The 23,160-nt window shown below is 43.0% G+C and overlaps 1 protein-coding gene across 1 annotated transcript in view; it reads left to right on the forward strand.

Annotated features, from left to right (window-relative positions):
* MERTK (MER proto-oncogene, tyrosine kinase) overlaps window positions 1–23,160 on the forward strand; it is a 108,911-nt gene that overhangs the window by 69,445 nt on the left and 16,306 nt on the right. The window contains exons 9-15 of the mRNA XM_060117144.1: window positions 5,950–6,103; window positions 10,145–10,298; window positions 13,288–13,373; window positions 15,335–15,430; window positions 16,150–16,230; window positions 21,269–21,361; window positions 22,889–23,007. Of these exons, the coding sequence (XP_059973127.1) occupies window positions 5,950–6,103; window positions 10,145–10,298; window positions 13,288–13,373; window positions 15,335–15,430; window positions 16,150–16,230; window positions 21,269–21,361; window positions 22,889–23,007 (783 nt within the window). The remainder of the gene's footprint in view (window positions 1–5,949; window positions 6,104–10,144; window positions 10,299–13,287; window positions 13,374–15,334; window positions 15,431–16,149; window positions 16,231–21,268; window positions 21,362–22,888; window positions 23,008–23,160) is intronic.

Consider the following 23,160-nt stretch of genomic DNA (forward strand, 5'->3'; position numbering starts at 1 on the left):
AGAGAATGTTCCATGTGCACTTGAGAAGAAAGTGTAATCTGCTGTTTTTGGAATGTCCTATAAATATCAGTTAAATCTCTCTGGTCTACTGTGTCATTTAAAGCTTGTGTTTCCTTACTAATTTTCTGTCTAGATGATCTGTCCATTGGTGTAAATGAGGTGTTAAAGTCCCCCACTATTATTGTGTTACTGTTGATTTCTCTTTTATAGCTGTTGGCATTTGCCTTATGTATTGAGGTGCTCCTATGTTGGGTACATATATATTTATAATTGTTACATATTATAGGATTGATCCCTTGATCTTTATGTAGTGTCCTTCCTTGTCTTTTAATTTTTTTAATTTATTTATTTTATTTTTGGCTGCATTGGGTCTTCATTGCAGTGCGCAGGCTTTCTCTAGTTGTGGCGAGCAGGGGCTACTCTTTGTTGTGGTGCACAGGCTTCTCATTGCACTGGCTTCTCTTGTTGCGGAGCATAGACTCTGGGTGTGCGGGCTTCAGTAGTTGTGGCTCACGGGCTGTAGAGTGCAGGCTCAGTAGTTGTGGCGCACGGGCTTTGTTGCTCCGTGGCTTGTGGGATCTTCCTGGACCAGGGCTCGAACCTGTGTCCCCTGCATTGGCAGGCAGATTCTTAACCACTGCACCACCAGGGAAACCACTTCCTTGTCTCTTGTAACATTCTTTATTTTAAAGTCTATTTTATTTGATATGAGTATTGCTACTCCAGCTTTCCTTTGATTTCCATTTGCATGGAATATCTTTCGTCATCCCCTCACTTTCAGTCTGTATGTGTGCCTAGGTCTGAAGTGGGTCTTGTGTAGACAGCATATATGTGGGTCTTGTTTTTGTATCCATTCAACAAGCCTGTATGTTTTGTTGGAGTATTTAATCCATTCACATTTAAGGTAATTATCGATATGTATGTTCCTATTACTATTTTCTTAATTGTTTTGGGTTTGCTTTTTGTAGGTCCTTTTCTTCTCTTGTGTTTCCCACTTAGAGAAGTTCCTTTAGCATTTGTTGTAGAGCTGGTTTGGTGGTGCTGAATTCTCTTAGCTTTTGCTTGTCTGTAAAGCTTTGATTTCTCTGTCAAATCTGAATGACATCCTTGCCTGGTAGAGTAATCTTGGTTGTAGGTTCTTCCCTTTCATCACTTGAAATATATCGTGCCACTCCCTTCTGGCTTGTAGAGTTTCTGCTGAGAAATCAGCTGTTAACATTATGGGAGTTCCCTTGTATGTTATTTGTCCTTTTTCCCTTGTTACTTTTAATATTTTTTCTTTGTCTTTAATTTTTGTCAGTTTGATTACTGTGTGTCTCATTTTGTTTCTGTTTGGGTTTGTCCTGCCTGGGACTCTCTGTGCTTCCTAGACTTGGGTGGCTGTTTCCTTTCCTGTGTTAAGGAAGTTTTCAACTATAATCTCTTCAAATATTTTTTCTGTCTCTTCTCCTTCTGGGACCCCTATAATGTGAATGTTGGTTTATTTAATGTTGTCCCAGAGGTCTCTTAGGCTGTCTTCATTTCTTTTCATTCTTTTTTCTTTATTCTGTTCTGCAGCAGTGAATTCTGCCATTCTGTCTTCCAGGTCACTTATCCGTTCTTCTGCCTCAGTTATTCTGCTACTGATTCCTTCTAGTGTATTTTTCATTTCAGTTATTGTACTATTCATCTCTGTTTGTTTGTTCTTTAATTCTTCTAGGTGTTTGTTCTTTAATTCTTCTATGTCTTTGTTAAACATTTCTTGCATCTTCTCGAGTTTTGCCTCCATCCTTTTTCCAAGGTCCCGGATCATCTTCACTATCATTATTTTGAATTCTTTTTCTGGAAGGTTTCCTATCTCTACTTCATTTAGTTGTTTTTCTGGGGTTTTATCTTATTCCTTCATCTGGTACATAGTCCTCTGCCTTTTCATTTTGTCTATCTTTCTGTGAATGTGGTTTTCCTTCCACAGGCTGCAGGATTGTAGTTCTTCTTGCTTTTGCTGTCTGCCCTCTGGTGGGTGAGGCTATCAAAGAGGCTTGTGCAAGCTTCCTGATGGGAGGGACTGGTGGTGGATATAGCTAGGTGTTACAGCTCTGGTGGGCAGAGCTCAGTAAAACTTTAATCCGCTTGACTGCTGATGGGTGGGGCTGAGTTCCCTCCCTGTTGGTTGTTTGGCCTGAGGTGACCCAGCACTGGAGGCTACAGGCTCTTTGGTGGGGCTAATGGTGGACTCTGGGAGGGCTCATACCAAGGAATACTTCCCAGAACTTCTGCTGCCAGTGTCCTTGTCCCCATGGTGAGCCACAGCCACCCTCCGCCTCTGCAGGAGACCCTCCAACACTAGCAGGTAGGTCTGCTTGAGTCTTCTATGGGGTCACTGCTCCTTCCCCCTGGGTCCTGATGTGCACTTTTGTGTGCCCTCCAAGAGCGGAGTCTCTGTTTCACCCAGTCCTGTCGAAGTCCTGCAGTCAAATCCCACTGGCCTTCAAAGTCTGATTCTCTAGGAATTCCCCCTCTGTTGCCGGACCCCCATGTTGGGAAGCCTGATGTGGGGCTCAGAACCTTCACTCCAGTGGGTGGACTTCTGTGCTATAAGCGTTCTCCAGTTTGTGAGTCACTCACCCAGCGGTTATGGGATTTGATTTTATTGTGATTGCGCCCCTGCTACCATCTCATTATGGCTTCTTCTTTGTCTTTGGATGTGGGGTGTCTTTTTTGGTGACTTCCAGTGTCTTCCTGTCGATGATTGTTCAGCAGTTAGTTGTGATTCTGGTGCTCTTGCAAGAGGGAGTAAGTGCACCTATTTCTAGTCTGCCATCTTGAACCAGTCTCCCCCTTAGTAATTTTGAAATGGGCCATACTCTTTTTTCTTTTTTGGCTGTGCTGCATGGCTTGCAGGATCTTAGTTCCCCAACCAGGGATTGAACCCAGGCCCTCGGCAGTGAAAGTGCGGAGTCCCAACCACTGGACCGCCAGGGGATTACCTATATTCTTAATTGCAGTTACAAATTATGGGGTTGTGAATTCTTACAGAGTTGGAGATATTAAGGTCTTTTTGATAAGTGAAAACAGATATCCAGTTGCCCTGACCAACACTGAAGCCACACAATGAGAAAAAAGAAACTGTGTTTCCAAAGATGTGCTGTTACTTTCCCCAACAGGCAAGGTCCATACGTTTTCTATGTAAGTAAAGTTGTAGTCAAACTGATTTCATTACCTGACAATGCCTTTAGGTTTTAAGTTCTTAGAGATATGGGCCTGTGTTGGTGAAACTGAAAGCTCAGTAAATGAGAAATGTGCAGCTGACCCATGACCTGTGTCCTGTGGCCAGACCACATTGTGCCAATGAGATGACCCCTCCTTCGGCGGTCTGCACCCTGAGAGCAAGAGAGATAACACACAGGGGGTGAGCAGGGGGGCTCCTACAGCTGTCTGAAATTAGATGGATCTCTGCCAACTTTCAAGATCAAAACTAAAATACTTGGGGATATGGATGTGTTCACACCTTTCTTTACGTATTTGGCATCAAAACAGTATGAATAAATTACATCAATTTTTAACATTGGGAATCATGTTTAAATTTGAGGTTTTAATTTGAGGTTACTATTTAAGGATATTCTTGGAGAAAATTGGACACCTCCACTAAGTGTTTATCATTTATCTTTCTAATCACTACTTCAACATTGATTACAATTCCACCCCTAAAGTAGGATGATTTTTTATGTATTTCCAAAATGGGTTCCCAGTGAGCCGTGGCTGGCATCATTTCCATGCTTCAAGGTTCAGGTTAGAACTTTCCTGGTGGCGCAGTGGTTAAGAATCCACCTTAACCAGGAGACACGGGTTTGATCCCTGGTCTGGAAAGATCCCATGTGCCGCGGAGCCACTAAGCCCATGCGCTGCAACTACTGAGCCTATGCTCTAGAGCCCGTGAGCCACAACTACTGAGCCCACATGCCACAACTACTGAAGCCCATGCGCCTAGAGCCCGTGCTCCTCAATAAGAGAAGCCACCGCAATGAGAAGCCCGCGCACTGCAATAAAGAGTAGCCCCCGCTCACCGCAACCAGAGAAAGCCCGCGCACAGCAACGAAGACCCAATGCAGCCAAAAATAAATAAATAAATTTGTAAAATTAATTAGTTAATTAAATTTTAAAAAGATTCAGGATAATGCCAACTGTGATGGTAGCCCTTGTGACTCTTGGGTAACCTTTGCTCTGGGTCAGGCACTGTTTCAAGCACTTCACAGATTAACTCCTTACATTTATTAACTCAAAGAGTAGGAGGTGGAAATTAAAAAGTAACTCCTCTGGGTTTCATAGGGAGTTATAGGCCCTATGGGCATAGGTGTTATCAACTGCTTTTATGTTCATTTCCAAAAGGATAATTTTGGTTTTGTTAGGATTTCTCTTCTTCTTGGGATTGAATTCTTTCAAAACTATGTGTGTCCCCTTATTTTAAGATAATCTTTCTCATAAACAAGGTATTGCGTTTGAATCTTTGCAGACAAAATGTATGACACCAGGAGCAGGCCCCATGTTCCTTGTCAGGCATGAAGTCTTTTGTACTTTGAAGAGCTGTTAGGTTTTAAACTGTGGGGTATATGCAGTACTTCTCAGCTGCCCGTCCAGGTTCCATGACTGTGAGGCTTTAACAATGAAGTTACTCTCCTTGATGATTTTCTGTCCTCCCCACATTATAGAGAGAATGACCAGCTAACACATAATCAAAACTGGGTTAGCCATACAGAAAATGCCTTTGATATATCCAAAAAAATGACTCATGTGTCTACCTAATTAACAAAAAATCTATGGCAAATCTTTTAGGCACTGAGTCCAATGGGGTTAAAAAACCAAAAAAAAAAAAAAATGAAGACCATAGTTTTCCCTTTCATCCCTTGTCTGGGGACGTTTCTAGGTCCTGATGGTCACTGCCTGTTTAGATTAGAAACAGTCTCCAGGTGGCTGACCCAGGTGCCCCCATTGGTCATGAGTGATGAGACTGCCCTCTCCGTAAGGGCTGACCTGGTTCCACCCAGCACCACTGGGAGAGGTGACCAGCATGAGTGACCAGGGGAGGAAGTTACCACCCAAACCAGGCCCCTGCTATCCATTGCTGATCCATGATATCTGTGTTCCATGTGTGATATCTCTCTGTGAAAACATATCTCCATAATTCAGAATTGAAGACATGTTCCTAGTGCTACATTTCAGCCTTCACCAACCCTATGGTTCCTATCTGAAAAGCCAATCCCAAACGCAAAATTAGTTTCCCACGCCAGAGAACACCATGATAGTCAAGGTTTGGAAACAAAGGGGAAAGTATTTTTTCCCCTGGTTATTTTTTCAAAAATCTCCCCCATCCCCCATGTTTTAATGGGTCAAGTTGTGCAGCAATGGCTTTAAAACAGAATAAGTAAAGCCAGATTTTTGAAAATGGAGCACGCTGTGTGTTTGTCGCTGGAAGAAAAAGTGTCAGTGCCCTTCTAAATGTAGACTGTAGTCACAACTCTTAGAATTGCAAGGAACACGAGCCCACTTGCGCTGGTTCAAGGAAGCTGGCAGGTGGTCCATGTCAAGGTTCAGGGCAGCTCCTGGGCAGTGTTCTCGGGGGATTCTGAGGGCGGGGGTGTCGAGGAGACAGTCCTGCTCTTGCCTTCGGGTGCATCTGCCACATGTTCCCTTTCTTCCAGAGGTTTCTTCACTGACCCCTCTAAGTACCATGTTCGCACGACCCTAGTAGGCCCAGATCCCCAAGACCTGAGGATGCTGCCAGCCTGTCCTGCATCACTGCCCGCCTAGTGGCTCCCTTGGCTGTGGCCTGAGTGAGGAAGGGATGCTGTGGAAACACAGCCGCTGCCCCTGGGATGTGGGTGGGGCAGCTTCCCTCTGGAAGAACTGCCCTCGGGCAACAAGGCCCCTGGTGCCTCAGTGTTTCCTTTCCTTTCCTTTCCTCTCTGTCCCCAGAAAGAGCTGTCAGAAGAGGTCGGCCAGAACGACAGTCTTGCTCAGCTTTCTGTTCAAGTCCACAACGCCTCATGCACCGTGAGGATTGCAGCCATCACCAAAGGGGGAGTCGGGCCCTTCAGTGACCCAGTGAAAATATTTGTCCCTGCACACGGTGAGAGCTGGTGCCCGACTGGCTGACGGAACATCCATCCGGGCAACACACAGGTGGCCAGAGAGTAGCCTGTGGCGTGGACGGCTTGTTTAAGAATGAAACATAAAGACCAAAAGGAAATTTCGCAGTGATGAGGATAGTTGATAGTTGATCACAGAGCTGTCGATACCCTTGCGTCTTCCCACTACTATTACTATGCGGTGTAATAACTTCCTAGGAAGATTCATCCCTTTCAGAACCCAGAATTTGACTGGACTTAATGAATTTAGGTTTTTTGGTTTTGCCTTTAACATTTATTAGAGTATAATTGATTTACAATGTTGTGTTAGCTTCAGGTGTACAGCAGGGTCAGTCAGTTATACATGTACATATATCCACTCTTTTTTAGATTCTTTTCCCACATAGGTCATTACAGAGTATTGAGTAGAGTTCCCTGCGCTATACGGTAGGTCCTTATTAGTTAGCTGTTTTATATATAGTATTGAATTTAGTTTAAATGCATCCAAACTACATGACTGAATTTTGGATAGGCAGTGTGGCTAATCCTCAGCGCTCTATAATTGGCACTGTTTGTTTGCTTTAAGCGGTGCAGGTTGCTCTGTTATTAGTCATTCAAACCTTAGGTAACATGCTTTGTGATTGACTGATACAGAACAAGAAGCATTTCCTACAGAAGCCATCTTTACACAGCGCTGGGCTCGCTCAGCTAAATGCCCACCCCTGCGTGCTGGCTTCTGCTTGTTGTTGGAGTGGCCTTAAGCAGGGTGATGCCGTGGTGCCCCAAGTGGCCCAAATGCTGTGTTTGCTTCTGTAGACCAGGGCAGCCGCTTTTGTTCTGACTCTGATCTGCCCTAGGCTGTTTGGTAATGAACTGCTACCGTAAACTCTACGCAGCCATCTATATGGGTATGATTTGTGCATTTACAAGTTCTTGTCAAATATATAGCCTTTGCAGCCGTAGCAGACAGGACTTGGGAACAGACCGTTGAGTCCCCCTATGTCTGTCCCAGTGACCCTCAAATATGTTCTCCCTTTTAGTGCCAAATTGGACCCATATTACAGCTCCTATAGCCCATAAGCCCAGTCCCAATGGAACATTAGTAATTGGTGTTGGGGACACAAGGCACGCCTACCTGTCAGAAATTCAGGGACAGTGAGATTCTGATTCTAGAGGCACAGGTTAAAAATCAGAGCTTAGGGCTTCCCTGGTGGCGCAGTGGTTGAAAGTCCGCCTGCCGATGCAGGGGACACGGGTTCGTGCCCTGGTCTGGGAAGATCCCACATGCCGCGGAGCGGCTGGGCCCATGAGCCATGGCCGCTGAGCCTGTGCGTCCGGAGCCTATGCTCCGCAACGGGAGATGCCACAACAGTGAGAGGCCCGCGTACCGCAAAAAAACAAAAAAAAAAAAATCAGAGTTTAACACAGACATAGAAAACAAACTTATGGTTACCAAAGGGGAAAGGGGGTGGGGGAGGGATAAATTAGGAGTTTGGGATTAGCAAATACAAACTAGTACATATAAAATGGATAAACAATTAGGTCCTACTGTGTAGCACAGGGAACTATATTCAATATATTGTAACAAACCAAAATGGAAAAAAATATGAAAAAGAATATATATTATATATATATATATATATATACACACACACACACACACACACACACACACACACACATATAACTGAATCACTCTGCTGTACACCAGAAACTAACACAACATTGTAAATCAACTATACTACTTTTTTTTTTTTCCCCCGCACCTTGTGGCACGTGGGATCTAGGATCTTAGTTCCCCGACCAGGGATCGAACCCACGGCCTCTGCAGTGGAAGGAAGCACAGAGTCTTAACCACTGGACTGCCAGGGAAGTCCTATTCTTCAATTTTTTTAAAGAAAGAGTTTAAGATGACAGAGCTTTCATCTTCATTCATAATAAACTGTCAAAACTGTGAAAAGCTGGGCCTCCCTGGTGGCGCAAGTGGTTGAGAGTCCGCCTGCCGATGCAGGGGATACGGGTTCGTGCCCCGGTCTGGGAGGATCCCATATGCCGCGGAGCGGCTGGGCCCGTGGGCCATGGCCGCTGAGCCTGCGCGTCCGGAGCCTGTGCTCCGCAGCGGGGGAGGCCACAACAGTGAGAGGCCCGCATACTGCAAAAAAAAAAAAAAAAAACTGTGAAAAGCTTTACTGTTCTGGCAGTCCTGGTTTTGCATGGTTCCTGTCTGCATACATTTCAGTTACCACAGTTTAGTTACATCATACCTGTTCCGCAACAATATGGTTCAAATTTAAGGTGCCAGCATATATTAACGGTGAGTAATTGTATAAACTTCACCGCCAGCTCTTCAGTGCACAAATCACTCCATAAATAACAGGGGCATCTTGGTTGTGACCAGTTGGGTCACTTCTTTCAAAGTCTGTAGTTGATCATCGTGCTTTCCTTATTCAGTTCACATGCATCTAACAGGCATAGAGCTGTGTTACTTCCTTGTCTCGCAGGGGCGAACCCACATGACATTTCACAAAAGCAGATAAGTGAGAGACGGAGCTGGTGAACAAAGATGGAAATGTAGAGAAGAAAGAAAAAGTGATAGTGTTGGAAGTGGAATTTGAATTGAATGTGGGTGGAATTACGAAAGAAATAGTTGACTGTGGGCATGTTGATGCTGCGGCCATTTGGTCCATGAGATGTGCAGGCAGGGAACTCAGTGAAGGTGGACTTACCCACATGAGTGAACTGGTTGTGCTGAAAAGGAGAAAGATGTCCCAGAGGAAGTTACACTGGCCACAGTCTTCACATGTGTGTCAGGGGCCCCGAAGCTGATGTACTGAATTGAGAATATGCAGATAATGGCCCACTGAATGAGGAGCACACACCACCCACATGGGGTGGGCAGATAGTTCCCTCAGCATCTGAGCTCCCACTTTGGGGAAGTGAAAACTCTGGGGTCATTTTGATTGTGCAGTTTCAATACACCCACACAAAGGAAGCAGAGTCACAAGATCTATGACAGATCCCAGATGTGGGTGTGCGGTGAGGAGGTGGGAGAGCCAGGGCAAGGGTGGTCCTTCATCCCACGTCAGAGCAGGCGGTAGAGAGAGGGTAGAACACGCCTGTACTTAACTTTTCAGGGGCTCAACTCTAAATGGTTATTTTAAAAGGTGCCCCCGGGAAAGCAAAGCAGGAACTTGCAGCAGGACTCCTAAGCTCAGGTCCTTGTCAAAATGCCCAGACTCTAAATTGTCATACTGGGTTGTAAGCAGGGTTGTCATACCATACAGTGCCTCAGCAGGGACTTCCCTGGCGGTCCAGTGGTTAAGAATCCGCCTTCCAGTGCAGGGGACGCGGGTTCGATCCCTGGTTGGGGAACTAAGATCCCACATGCCGAGGGGAAAGTGAGCCTGTGCGCCACAGCTAGAGGGCCCGCACACTGCAACTGTTGAGGCCGTGCACTCTGGACCGTGCACGCCACAACTAGAGAGAAGCCTGCACACCACAACAAAGAGCCCGTGCGCCGCAACAAAAGATCCCACGTGCCGCAACTAAGACCTGACACAGCCAAATAAGTAAATTGATAAATAAATAAATATTTTTTTAAATAAAATAAAAGAAAATGCCTCAGCAGCAACTCAAAATCTCTGCCTTCTCATCACAACATTAAAGGAACTCACAGAGGTATTTTACAACACTAAAAGTGCAAAGGATAAAACATTGGAAGCTGATCCAAACTTGGAAAGGAGTATGACATTTGTCAGGGCATGGAAAATACATTCTCTCTATATCCTAAGCTATATGGCTAGAAGCTGGCAAGCAGTGTTCAAACTACTCTTGATACTTTTTTTTACAAAGAAATAAAGCATTTTGATGCTCAGTATTTCTAGAGTTTTAAATTAGAGCGTACCAGTTAAATATTAGTTTTACTATTTTTTCAATTGCTTATACATTTATAACTGACATGAAGAGAGTTCCCCAATATTGTAAATCAACTATCCCGAATCCCAAAGAGATGTTTTGAATTGATTCTATTGGTATTTTACCAGGTTGGGTAGATTTTGCCCCCTCGTCAACCCCAGCACCTGGCAACAAAGATCCTGTGCTCATCATCCTTGGCTGCTTTTGTGGATTTGTTTTGATTGGGTTGACTTTATATATATCTCTGGCCATCAGGAAAAGATTCCAGGAAACAAAGTTTGGGTAAGTTTCTCAGTTTAAAATGTTTTGCTCAGTGGTATCGATGAAGTTGCTATGCCAAGCGTTAATGCCTCTTCTGCTGGCCCAGCTCCGGTACCCAACTGGGTCCCTGTATTATGCACACCCTGGGGGAAGGCAGCTTCTTACTTAGGCCAGTGCCACAAAGGCAGGCAATAGTGAAAGCTTTTTACTTCTTCCAAAGTCTCTTCTTGCTTTCCTCCTTTCTTGTTTTCCTTTAAGAGGAAACTTAATATTTTTTAGGACATTAAATGCTGTGAAAATATTTTGATTCTGGTTTTAAAATACATTAAAGTCAAAGTGCTAGAATGACAACCCATCCACAATAGCACGAGAACTATAATGTTCCTAAGAAGAAACCCAGTATATGTACAAGAGCTTTGTGGAAAAACTTATTAAACTTTACTGACATTGCAGAAGACAACTCAAATAAATGGAAAGATGTGTACCATGTTCATAGATGGGAAGGCTCAGTTTTGTCAAGAGATCACTTTTCCCCAAGTTAACCATAAATTCAATATAACCACCATCTAAATTGCTGCAGGATTGTTGATAAAAGCTGATTTGAAAATTTACCTGAGGGACTTCCCTGGCAGTCCGGTGGTTGAGACTTCGCCTTCCAATGCAGGGGATGTGGGTTTAATGCAGGAGGTGCAGGTTCGATCCCTGGTCAGGGAGCTAGGATCCCATATGCCTCGTGGCCAAAAAGCCAAAACATAAAACAGAAGCAATGTTGTAACAAATTCAATAAAGACTTTAAAAAAGGTCCACCTCAAAAAAATCTTAAAAAAAAAAATTTACCTTGAAGAGTAAATGAGCAGAGACAGTCAAGACAGTTTTGAAAAACACAAAAGTTTGGGTGGAGAGGGCTAATCCTACCAGGTATAAAAACATGTTAAGTGATTAGAACAGTGAGGTATTGGTGAGAACTCAGTGCATGGACATCACAGGGTGCCCATATGTGTGTGGGAATAGAATATACAATGAAGAGTGCATTTCAAATCTGGGCAGAAAGGAAGGAATGTTCAAAAAACGGAACCTGTTCTAGGGGTTGGATGGAGAGAGATGAACAAGACAAGCATGGGGCTGCCCACATGTAGCTTATAGTCTAGCAGTTAAGAAATGCAGAAGAAAATGTTCCATGTGAAAACATTCTTATCAGCTAGTCCTCCACTAACTCATGGTTCCACAGAACCCAAAAGCTTACCACCAAAATAGATCTTAGATATTATCTGATTCAACCCTAGCTGTAATAATTTGGAAAAGTTTAATGTTGAATGTTTTAAAACTTACCAAAAAGTGGGGCTGCAAAGTACAGCAGATATATTAATAAGATTCCAGTACTGTTTCAAATATTTAGAAATAAAATTATCTCCAAGAACCATTAAGCTGAGCAGAAGCTGAAAACAAGTGAAAAGTTGATCACAGGTTAGTTTCTACATTATTTTATACTGAAGTCAGTTTCCTTGGGTCTTCACTGCAACACCCTATTCATTTGTTCATTTTGTACAAACACCTTTCATTTGTTCATTTTTTAATGAAAATACCTTTATTTTCTACTTATAAAAGTAACATTCTTACAGGTTTTTTTTAAATCAAATTATATAGAATAGTTGAAAGTAGAAAGTGAAACCCACCTGTAACTCCAGGGTTTCTACCTGGTCTCAGTTGCTATTTTGGCATAAATCCTTCCAAATTCTTTACTTTGCATACAAATATATTATTTTTTAAATGTGTTCTCTCTTTTAAAATAATCTATATATGCAAGATAACGTGAGGTTAAGTCTATAATTTAGACCCATGAATTCATAGTACTTTCCACCAATTAGTCTAAAACAGTGACTAAATGGATTTTTTAAAATAGGTTTTCTTTTTCAGAGAAGTTTTAAATTTACAGAAAAATTGAGAAGGTAGTATAGAGACTTTCCATATACATCACATCCAGGGTCCCCTGTTATTAACATTTTATGTTCGGACAGTATATTTGCTACAGTCAGTCAAATAATATCAATACGTTATCATTAACAAAGTCCATACTTTATTCAGGTTTCCTTTCTTTTTGCCTAATATCCCTTTTCTTTCCCAGAGTCCTATCCAGGACACCACATTACATTTTGTTGTCATGTCTCCTTAGGCTCCTCTTGGCCATGGCAGTTTCCCAGCCTTTCCTTGTTTTGTTGAACTTGATAGTTTCTGGGAGTACTGGTCAGGTATTCTGTAGGATGCCCTCTCTTGGAATTTGTGTGATGTTCTGCTCATGATTAGACTGGGGGTTACAGGTTATTGAGTGGAAGACTACAGAGGTAGAGTGCCATCTTCATCCCATTACATCAAGGATACACACTGTCAACATGACTTATCACTGTTGATGTTGATCCTGATCAGCTGGCTGAGGTGGTGTCTGCCTGATTTCTCTACCATAGTTATTTTTTCTCCCTTTTTATACTGGACTCTTAGGAAGCAAGTCAGTATATGCAGCTCACACTTACAGGGTAAGGAGTTAACGCTACCCCCGTCTTTTAAAGACAGAGTATCTATATAAAATATTTGGAATTCTTCTGCACAGGAGACTTCTCTCTTTCCCCCAGTTTATTTATTTATACACATACACACACACACATGCATGTGTGTGTGTGTATATATATTATCAGTCTGGACTCATGGATATTCATTTTATACTTTGGGTTATAATCCAATACGACTTTATCGTGTTGCTCAAATTGTTACAGCTTTGGCCGTTGGGAGCTTATCAGTTGTTCTCAGCTCTTGATGGTTCCTAGACAGGGTTGTTTGATATTGCCAGGTAAGCCTAAAATGGATCTAAGGAAAGAAGCCTATTTCTCCCAGTGACAAAGGTTTTTGTACTAGAAGAGCCCCTTTAACAGGCAGCAGCTTAGTAGCATCTTGTGGAACCAGCCCCAACCTGGGTAAGCCTTCTGCTTCTTGTGTGAGATGTCTGTTCTTATTCACCCAGGAGCGCCTTCACAGAGGAGGATTCAGAATTGGTTGTCAGTTACATAGCAAAGAAGTCCTTCTGTCGGAGAGCCATTGAACTCACCTGTAAGTTGACTCTCATTTCTCTGTTTTGGCAAAAGTCAAAATAGTTGAGAGCAAAGAAAGCCACAAATTAATTGATAGATTTCTAACAAAAGCCAAAGGAGTTGAAGAATAACTATCTTTAATGTGCAACATGTCTCTGGAAACCAACAAGTAGAGAGTCAGACATGGCCCTGGGCTTCCCTACTGGCCGGTTTCCTGGAAATCTGGAGCTGGACCCACGGTGAAGTGACCAGGACTCCTGATGCCATGAACCATGGAGGGAAGAAGGAACTCTCGGGGTGAGAGGAGAAGATGTGGGCAGAGGGATTTAAAGGAAACAGCAAAGCAACTGTCGTAATCTTGAGCTCATTTCCTGTTTTTTCCTGGCAATCAAGTCAGGGAACAATTGGCTAGCATACTTTGTGACAGTTATGGTTTGAGCTTTGCTGAATCAGAGTGGGAACTCTTTTAGTTTCAAAGAATGGGAATAGACAGCTGTGTTCTTGAATAATTACAGAAACAGTGTTGGAAGTGTGTGAATATTATCAAATTCAAGCTTCTGGATGTTTGCCAAAAAACAAAACAAACAACAACAAATAAATATTAGGATGATGGAAGGCAGGTTACTATGAAACAAAAACTCATTTGATGTAGGATGTTATTACTTCTCGAATCTACAAGTTTTGCCTTTTAGATGTCTATTCTTGCATTTAAAAAAATCTGTCATTTAGACCAATTTCTTTCCTTGATTGAAGCACTATTTGGGTAAAATTTTTTCACTAAGAGCTAATGTGTCCTTTCTAATTATCACATCTTTTTCTTGCAAAGTCTTGCTCATTCCCTAACTATGGCACAAACTGAATCATTTGCCAAATGGCTATTGAATTGGTCGCCCTTTCCTGGTTAATGCCTTTTATTTATTTATTTATTTATTTATTTTTGCGGTATGTGGGCCTCTCACTGTTGTGGCCTCTCCCGTTGTGGAGCACAGGCTCCGGATGTGCAGGCTCAGCGGCCATGGCTCACGGGCCCAGCCGCTCCGCGGCATGTGGGATCCTCCCAGACCGGGGCACGAACCCGCGTCCCCTGCATCGGCAGGCGGACTCTCAACAACTGCGCCACCAGGGAAGCCCCAACACCTTTTATTGATAACACTGATTGTCTGTCCTGCATATCTATGCCTTATAGAAAATCTGAATCTTCAGTCCCCCACCAAGTATTCAATTTAGCACTTTCTATGTCATTATAATGAGGTTCTATATACCATATGTAAAACAAACTGTACCTTGTTCTCTACATGTTTCCTGTGGATTCTGTGCCACCTTCCCTGGCATGGGAGGGCAGGGGAGGTGTCCTGATGACTTTTTTGTATCCCACAGTTAGGGGTATACTAGTAAATGCTCCACTAGAAAGAATATTGACTTGGGACTGCCCTGGTGGTCCAGTGGTTAAGACTCCGAGCTCCCAATGCAGGGGGCCTGGGTGTGATCCCCGGTCAGGGAACTAGATCCCACGTGACGCAACAAAGATCCCTCACACGGCAACGAAGATCCCGTGTACTGCAACTAAGACCCGGTGTGGCCAAATAAATTTATAAATAAATATTTAAAAATTAAAAAAAAAAGAAAAGAAAGAATATTGACTTACCTTCCTCACTCCTTTGAGTCAAGGGCAAAGCCCCCCTGCATGAATCTGATTGCCAGCTGCTGCTACCACCCAGTGGGAAGAGAAATATGGTTCTGATTTTTATAATCCTTCAGGATTAGTTTGCCCTGAAACATTCATTTTACTCAGTCTAATCATTAAGTAGGATTAAGTGTGATATTTTACTACTGGCATTTTGGGGGGAGAGCTATGGATATAAAATGAGAAAACTGTTTAACTTTTTTATAGGACTTTATACTTTATATACAATTTTAATTATATTCAGATGAAAGGAAGCATACTGACAGGTCATGTATGTTCTGTGACTCCTTTTATAGTACATAGCTTGGGTGTCAGTGAGGAACTGCAAAATAAACTAGAAGATGTCGTGATTGACAGGAACCTTCTAATTCTTGGGAAAATTCTGGGTGAAGGTAAGCGTTTAATTCTTTTAAAATGTGAGTAAGAAGGTAAGCAGTTCACAGCCATTTAAAAAATATACATTTATTCAATAAAATACCATTTTTGTGACTTTAAGTTATAATACAAATAGTTCTATCTTATAACTGTTAAAATGAAAAAGTAAACAGCGATTTTTGAAACTCAGATTTGGCCTATGAAAAGGGCCTCTGCAGAGCCTAACAAACACAGTAGGCTCTTGAAAAATATTAATTTCCTTTCTTCATTAAAATGCACGCAGTTCATTGGTCAGCTTCCTATATACTTTCAATTTATTCCTCTAGTTCTTAAGTTTACTATTCTTGTCACCTTCCTAATTAAATAGGAACAGAGGTGAAAATACATATTTGTCAAAATGGTCTTAGGATAAATGATAATGGGATTAAGAGTTTGTACTTGATACATGTCAGTAACAATTTCCATGTTGTCTTGTAAGTTTCTTGAATCAGTTATGATGCTTAATAAAATGATGAGCTGAGCTAAGTCTGAGCCAACTAAGCTTGTGACAGGCAGGAGGCTAGGGCATGGCCTGTGCCCTGGGTTTACCAGTGTGGGTGACCTGGCCAGCTCTGCCCAGCTGCTGTGTTGGGGTCACAATGGAGCCACGTGAAAACAGCAGCTACAGTGCTATTGCATTTCTGTGGGCAAGAGAGATTTTGCACAAGGTCAATATAGATGTTGTTTTACTTCACAGGAGAGTTTGGGTCTGTCATGGAAGGAAATCTTAATCAGCAGGATGGGACCTCTCAGAAGGTGGCCGTGAAAACCATGAAGTGTGAGTTAACCCTGATGAAACCCATTCTTCTGAGGGTGGGCAGCTGCTTCAGTATCCAGTGTTTCATCAGGCCAGTGATGAATGATGGAGTTCATATGTCATGGTCTCGGTCACCAATGGGTCAGAAGGCCAGCCAAAGCACTATTAAGGTCACAGAGGGAAAGTTACTGTAATGAGCTCTTCATACCTGCATCATATATTCTTTTTTTTTAATGTTTGGTTTTCTTTATTTATGTATTCATTTATGTATTTATTTATTATTGAAGTAAAGTTGGTTTACAATGTCTCAGATGTACAGCAAAGTGATTCAGAATATTACATATTCTTTACACTTGTCAGGGAGGGGGGATTTCCCCCTCCACCCCTTTTAAGTTCTTGTGGCTGGCCTAATAAAATTGACACAAGACAGATTAACAGGAGAAGAAGAAATAAGTTTTAATCCATGTGCAGGAAATGTCATAGAAATGGGACCTACGAAGTGGCCAAAGAGGCAGCTTTTATATGTTTTAGACAAAGAAATAGTAAATTTGTGAGGAATTGACAGGACAGAGAAACGTGGGTTTTAGGTGTTCAATAAGTGAAGAATCAAAGCAAAGCTCAAAGTTTGGGCTTGGGGTAGTCAATTTAAAGGACTAACAAGGGAGAGGGTGTGGAGAAAAGGGAACCCTCTTGCACTGTTGGTGGGAATGTAAATTGATACAGCCACTATGGAGAACAGTATGGATGTTCCTTAAAAACTGAAAATAGAACTACCATATGACCCAGCAATCCCACTACTGGGCATATACCCTGAGAAAACCATAATTCAAAAAGAGTCATGTACCACAGTGTTCATTGCAGCTCTGTTTACAATAGCCAGGATATGGAAGCAGCCTAAGTGTCCATTGACAGATGAATGGATAAAGAAGATGTGGCACATATATACAATGGAATATTACTCAGCCATAAAAAGAAACAAAATTGAGTTATCTGTAGTGAGGTGGATGGACCTAGAGTCTGTCATACAGAGTGAAGTAAGTCAGAAAGAGAAAAACAAATACCGTATGCTAACTCATATATATGGAATCTAAAAAAAAAAATGGTTCTGAAGAACCTAGGGGCAGGACAGGAATAAAGATGCAGACGTAGAGAATGGACTTGAGGATACAGGGAGGGAGAAGGGTAAGATGGGACGAAGTGAGAGGGTGACATGGACTTATAAACACTACCAAATGTAAAATAGATAGCTAGTGGGAAGCAGCCGCATAGCCCAGGGAGATCAGCTAGGGGCTTTGTGACCACCTAGAGGGGTGGGATAGGGAGGGTGGGAGGGAGATGCAAGAGGGAGGAGATATGGGAACATATGTATATGTATAGCTGACTCACTTTGTTATAAAGCAGAAACTAACACACCCTTGTAAAGCAATTATACTCCAATAAAGATGTTAAAAAAGAAAGAAAGAACTAACAAGGTTTGTTTATACAGGCTTCTTCAGCCAGAATTCCCTATCTCTGGCGATAAGGGTGTCCTTCATCTTTCACAAGAGAGATTTATCTTCTGCTTTCAGGAGGACAGAAAGGAGTGTCAGAGTGTCCCTCTTGCATTGGCTGTTTCCTAAGTAACTGTAATTCAAAATAATCAATATGCCATTGTGACATGTTTTGGGGTGGCCCACCCTGAGCCCTAGCACACTCAAGGCAATAACATTTGTTCTTTTTACTCTCTCCCTCCCCCTCTCTTATCACTTAGTAGAGATAATGATTCCAAAGTAAAGCATGAATTTCCAAGGCAGGACTGGGCTGGTAGCAGCGTCTGACCCCAGGGATTGGTGTGGCTTAGCTTGGTGGGTTCACTTCCTCCCTTGGGGGTGGTTGTGTGGTCTGCAGGAAGCTGTGTACTGCCTGGAAGGTAAGATTCCCAGAGAGAGGAGAAATATCCTTTGGTTAAAGGCATATCAAGAGCTATGATCATAAACTGCAATCTCCAAGGGAGCTGGGAAGAGTGCTTACATCTGGGTCAGGAAGGGCCTGATAAGTCATCACACAGAATCTGTTTTCATCCCACAAGTAGTAAAGCGCTATTAAGAGTCTTAAGCAAATAAGGACAAGAGCATATTATTACATGCTAGAAAGTTCACTTTGGTTGCAGCATGGAGGAGAATGAACTACAGTGTTGACAAAAATAGTGGCAGGTGCCAGTTAGAGCCCTTCAGAGTCTGTGCCCATGTCCATTTAGATAAGGAAACTAAGGCTCAGAAAGGTGGTGACTTGTCCAAATCAAATAGCTAGAAAGGAGGAGGGTTGGGCCGGAGTTTTCCTCACCATAGATGGACCAGACTGCAATGGCGGAACATGATAACGGGTCCCCCCATGCCCTTCTCCAAGAAGCATCTCCAGGGCCTGGAGACACATGATTGTCTAAGTTCGGTTCTTCAGGTGTCCAGCTGGGCACCCATGAAATTGACCATGATCATACACCATTCACCTGCAGTTGTCTTCACAATTCATACAGAGGAAAATTATTTGGTGCTGTGTTTGTTAATGCTCTTAATATTGCTTCCTCCTTTACCCCTTGTATGTATTCAATATTATTTTTGATCAAGGGGTAAAGTAAAATTGGTTTCTTCCTAAAATTTAAATCCACTGTTTATTGGGCATTAAAGCATCAGTTAGATTATAAGCATGTACTGAGACTTCTTAACCAGAATTGGAGGCTGAAGTTTTCATTTAAATATAAAAAGTAACCATAATAACCAAGTCAGACGGGCTGGTGCTTTTTGCTTTTTCAAGCTTTTTATATACATAATAATGGCCAGTACTTATGTCATTCTTTTTTTTTTTGCGGTACGCGGGCCTCTCACTGCTGTGGCCTCTCCCGTTGCGGAACACAGGCTCCGGACGTGCAGGCTCAGCAGCCATGGCTCACGGGCCCAGCCGCTCCATGGCATGTGGGATCTTCCCGGACCGGGGCACGAACCCGTGTCCCCTGCATCGGCAAGCGGAATCTCAACCACTGTGCCACCAGGGAAGCCCTTATGTCATTCTTACTGTGTGCCAGAGGGCACTGCAGTTATTCCCACATTTCATCAGTACAGCAGGAGCAGGAAATCAGTACAGCTAGGAAGTAGGTGTGGGTAATCTCCTCCATAGACTGAGAAAACCCGAAGTTAGAGTACTGACTGGAGCTGAACCCGGTGTGGAGCCGAGTCTGGGTATCAAGCCACAGTCAGCATCCTTCCTGCCTCTCTCATTTTTCTGTTAACCTCTCAGCGTGTCCCTGGGAAGGCTCCTTCCATCATTTATCCTAATTCACCAGTAGAAAGTTTAGGGGCCCTAGTAAAAGGAGCTGGGCCTGGAACCTGTTTCCTCTCTGGCCTTGGTTCTGCAATCCTTTTACTTAATTAGAGTAACTTGTATGTGAATTGTATCCATGCTAATTACCAAAGATTAAAAGCCCAGTCTCTGGCCTCTGAAACCCAGGCTCATCTACACTTGCCTGGAGGGGTTAGACCCTGGGGAAGGGGTTTGCCCACTTCACCTGGTTTTTTGGGGCAAAGTTGGCAGACATTTTGCAGGTCTGTAGAATTTTTGTGCTTAAATTTGCTTGGATAGGAAGATTAATATATCTTAAGCCCATAGGAGGTACAGACCCTGTACTACATGCTCTTACATGTAATTTCAATCAACACTTCCCCCCGTTAAAGCAGATTCCCTAAGGTATGCTTGGCTTTGTGTTTGATTTTAACTGTGGTGAAATACACATAACATAAAACATACCATCCGAACCATTTTTAAGTGTACAGTTCAGGGACATTCAGTACATTCACATTGTTGTGCAACCATCACCACCATCCATCTCCAGAACTTTCTCGCCTTGCAAAACCATAACTCCGTACCCATTAAACAACAACCCTCCATCCCCCATGCCCCCTCCTGCTTCCGGCAGCCACCATTCTACTTTCTGTCTCTGTGAATTTGACTTCTCTAAATACCTCATAAAAGTGGAATCATACAGGATTTGTCCTCATGTGACTGGCTTATTTCACTTACCATAATATAGAATTTTAAATGTTTCTCTTAAATTGGCTTAATTCCAAAAACTCAGTATGAAAGTGTATCTAGTTCACAAGGCGTGATTGGGCAACCAGACTTGCAAGAAACGTGGTGAAAGAGAGGAGCATGTGTTCTTTCTTTTTTGAAGGCAAAAATCATTGCAACAGATCAGTTGGATCTGATTTTAGTTTTTTTAAACTAATATGCCTTCATTTTTAGAGCAGTTTTAGGTTTATAGAAAAATTGGGCAGGGACTTCCCTGGCAGTCCAGTAATTAAGACTCGGGGCTTCCACTGCAGGGGGCATGGGTTTGACCCCTGGCCAGGGAACTAAGATCCCGTATGCCTTGCAGCTCAGCTGGGAAAAAAAAAAAAAAATTGGGCAGAAAGTAGAGGGTTCCCATATGCCCCCTCCCCTCACACAGTCTGCCCTGTTAACATCTTGCATGGGTGTGGTACATTTTTTATAATGGATGAACCCGTAGCGATACATTATTAACTGAAACGCATAGGTTTCATTAGGGTTCACCTTGTGTTTGTTCTGTGGGTTTTGACAGATGCATGATGCCCTGTGTGCACCATTCCAGGGTCATACAGAAGTTTCACCTTCCTAAAATCCCCGAACGCCAACTATTCATCCCTCCCCCGACCAGTCTCTGACAAACACTCGTTTACTGTTGCTATCATTTTGCCTTTGCCTGATTTTACTTTTTTTTTTTTTTGCGGTACACGGGCCTCCCACCGCCGTGGCCTCTCCCGTTGCGGAGCACAGGCTCCGGACGCGCAGGCTCAGCGGCCATGGCTCACGGGCCCAGCTGCTCTGCGGCATGTGGGATCTTCCCAGACCAGGGCACGAACCCGTGTCCCCTGCATCGGCAGGCGGACTCTCAACCACTGCGCCACCAGGGAAGCCCCTGATTTTACTTTTAAAGAACAAAATTGCTACTGCCCCCTCCCCTTCTCTGAGTAAGTAACTCGTGCCTAACATTTTCTGTCTTTTCTTTCAGTGGACAACTTTTCGCAGCGAGAGATTGAGGAGTTTCTCAGTGAAGCTGCGTGCATGAAAGACTTCAACCACCCAAATGTCATCCGACTCCTAGGTACTCAGAGAAACATAGGACTGGGTGGCCGGAGGGGCTCGGCTGATCCACTCTGGGCCACAGGAAAAATCTCTGGGGCAGATAAATTTTACACTTTGTATAACTCCGAAGCAATTTATAACATCGGGTTTTTCGGGACTTCCCTGGCGGTCCAGTGGTTAGGACTGGGCGCTTCCACTGCAGGGGGCCCGAGTTCGATCCCTGGTCAGGGAACTAAGATCCCGGAAGCTGCACAGTGTGGCAAAAAATAAAATAAGATAAAAATAAGGGAGTTTTCACCCAAAAGACTTCTTACGGTTATGTTTTCTGAGGCTGGTTGTAAAAATAGGCCTGCATTTTCCTGGACATCAGTGGGCTCAGGAATGTTTCCTGTCCACAGAGTTCTAGGTGATTGTGGATTAAAACGGCCCCTGGTTACCTCAGTTACAAGACATGAAAGCTGGTTATGCTATAATTTGTATTGATTTAGTTTATCCATGAATCAAAAGCTAGTGGAGTAAAGCTGTAAAAATAGACAAATTCCATAGATCATCTTTGAGAAACAATTTATTGACATCTTTCAAGTACTGGTTTCTTGGGATCTACACTGACAGTTTCATGGCCCTTGATTCAAGTGATTTGAGTCAATGATTTAATAGGCAGAATTTGGTTTTGTGGCACTGTTTGCTAAAAAATACAAAATGGAGAGCCCGTATCAAGTGGTTACTGTGTGATACTATTCCAGGAGGGAAGAGCGACCTAAAAATCATTGAATATTCTGCTGACTTTTTTTTTTTTTTGCTGTCCTGTGACTTGATAAATGCTAAATTCTTTGGGGAACTTTCAAAGTTTTATTATGATGGACACTGCAGAGAGATGGGAAAACTAATGTTTGGAGACAATGTTATGTCAAAGAAACGACTGTTGCTCATTTGTAACTATTGACTTCAGCAGACTCTGAGAACAATGGCGCTTTGTAATTGTACCACCACGTGCAAGAGCTTTGTAAGCTTGATCTCAGGTGACAGACAGGCTCTGAGTCTAGCATCCACGACAAATGATGTTTTTTTCCCCATGTATGTGTTAACATTTAGAGATGTGAATTTCACCTATTGGCCCTCAGAATTCTTCCAATAGTTTTAAGCATTTGGTTGCAGGGGACTTCTTCATACGATTAAGTATTTTACCATCCCATGAAACTAGTTTGCCCTTGAATTCTGCTGCAGTCACTACCCCTCACTTAGACTCAGTATAACAAAAACGCCACGGGTTTATAGATGGCTGTACTAGGTTTCGATTAATTTTTGAGAGCTTTCACGCAAAGATTGGCACTAGTCTGAAAGAAAAAGAAATACCAAGAAGTGGATCCAGTGTGTGTTCCATATTCTAGAATACAGCATGTGAGTTGTGAGGGTTTTGTTTTGTTTTGTTTTTTTAACCGTTAACTTGAGAGCACATGTTTTCAATTTGGCCAGTGCTCCTGCAGTGCTTTTTCTGGTCACTGGTAACAAGGGCTCTTTGTAACTGACTCTCTGTTTTTCATTCCAGGTGTGTGTATAGAAGTGAGCCCTCAAGGCATCCCCAGGCCCATGGTGATTTTACCCTTCATGAAATACGGGGATCTGCACACCTATTTACTCTATTCCCGATTGGACACAGGACCAAAGGTAATTGATCACCCAGTTACATGGACTCTGAACAGCGCTTGGGGTTCCTGTGACAGGACCTGGACAACGCCAGCCTCTAACCTAGAAAATGACGGAGGGAAGGAGGGGACGTTGGCCTCTGTTCAGTGCTCACTGTGCACCCTGGGGGTTGAA

Source organism: Mesoplodon densirostris, chromosome 14, assembly GCF_025265405.1.
Source record: "Mesoplodon densirostris isolate mMesDen1 chromosome 14, mMesDen1 primary haplotype, whole genome shotgun sequence".
Classification (NCBI taxonomy): Eukaryota; Metazoa; Chordata; class Mammalia; order Artiodactyla; family Ziphiidae; genus Mesoplodon; species Mesoplodon densirostris.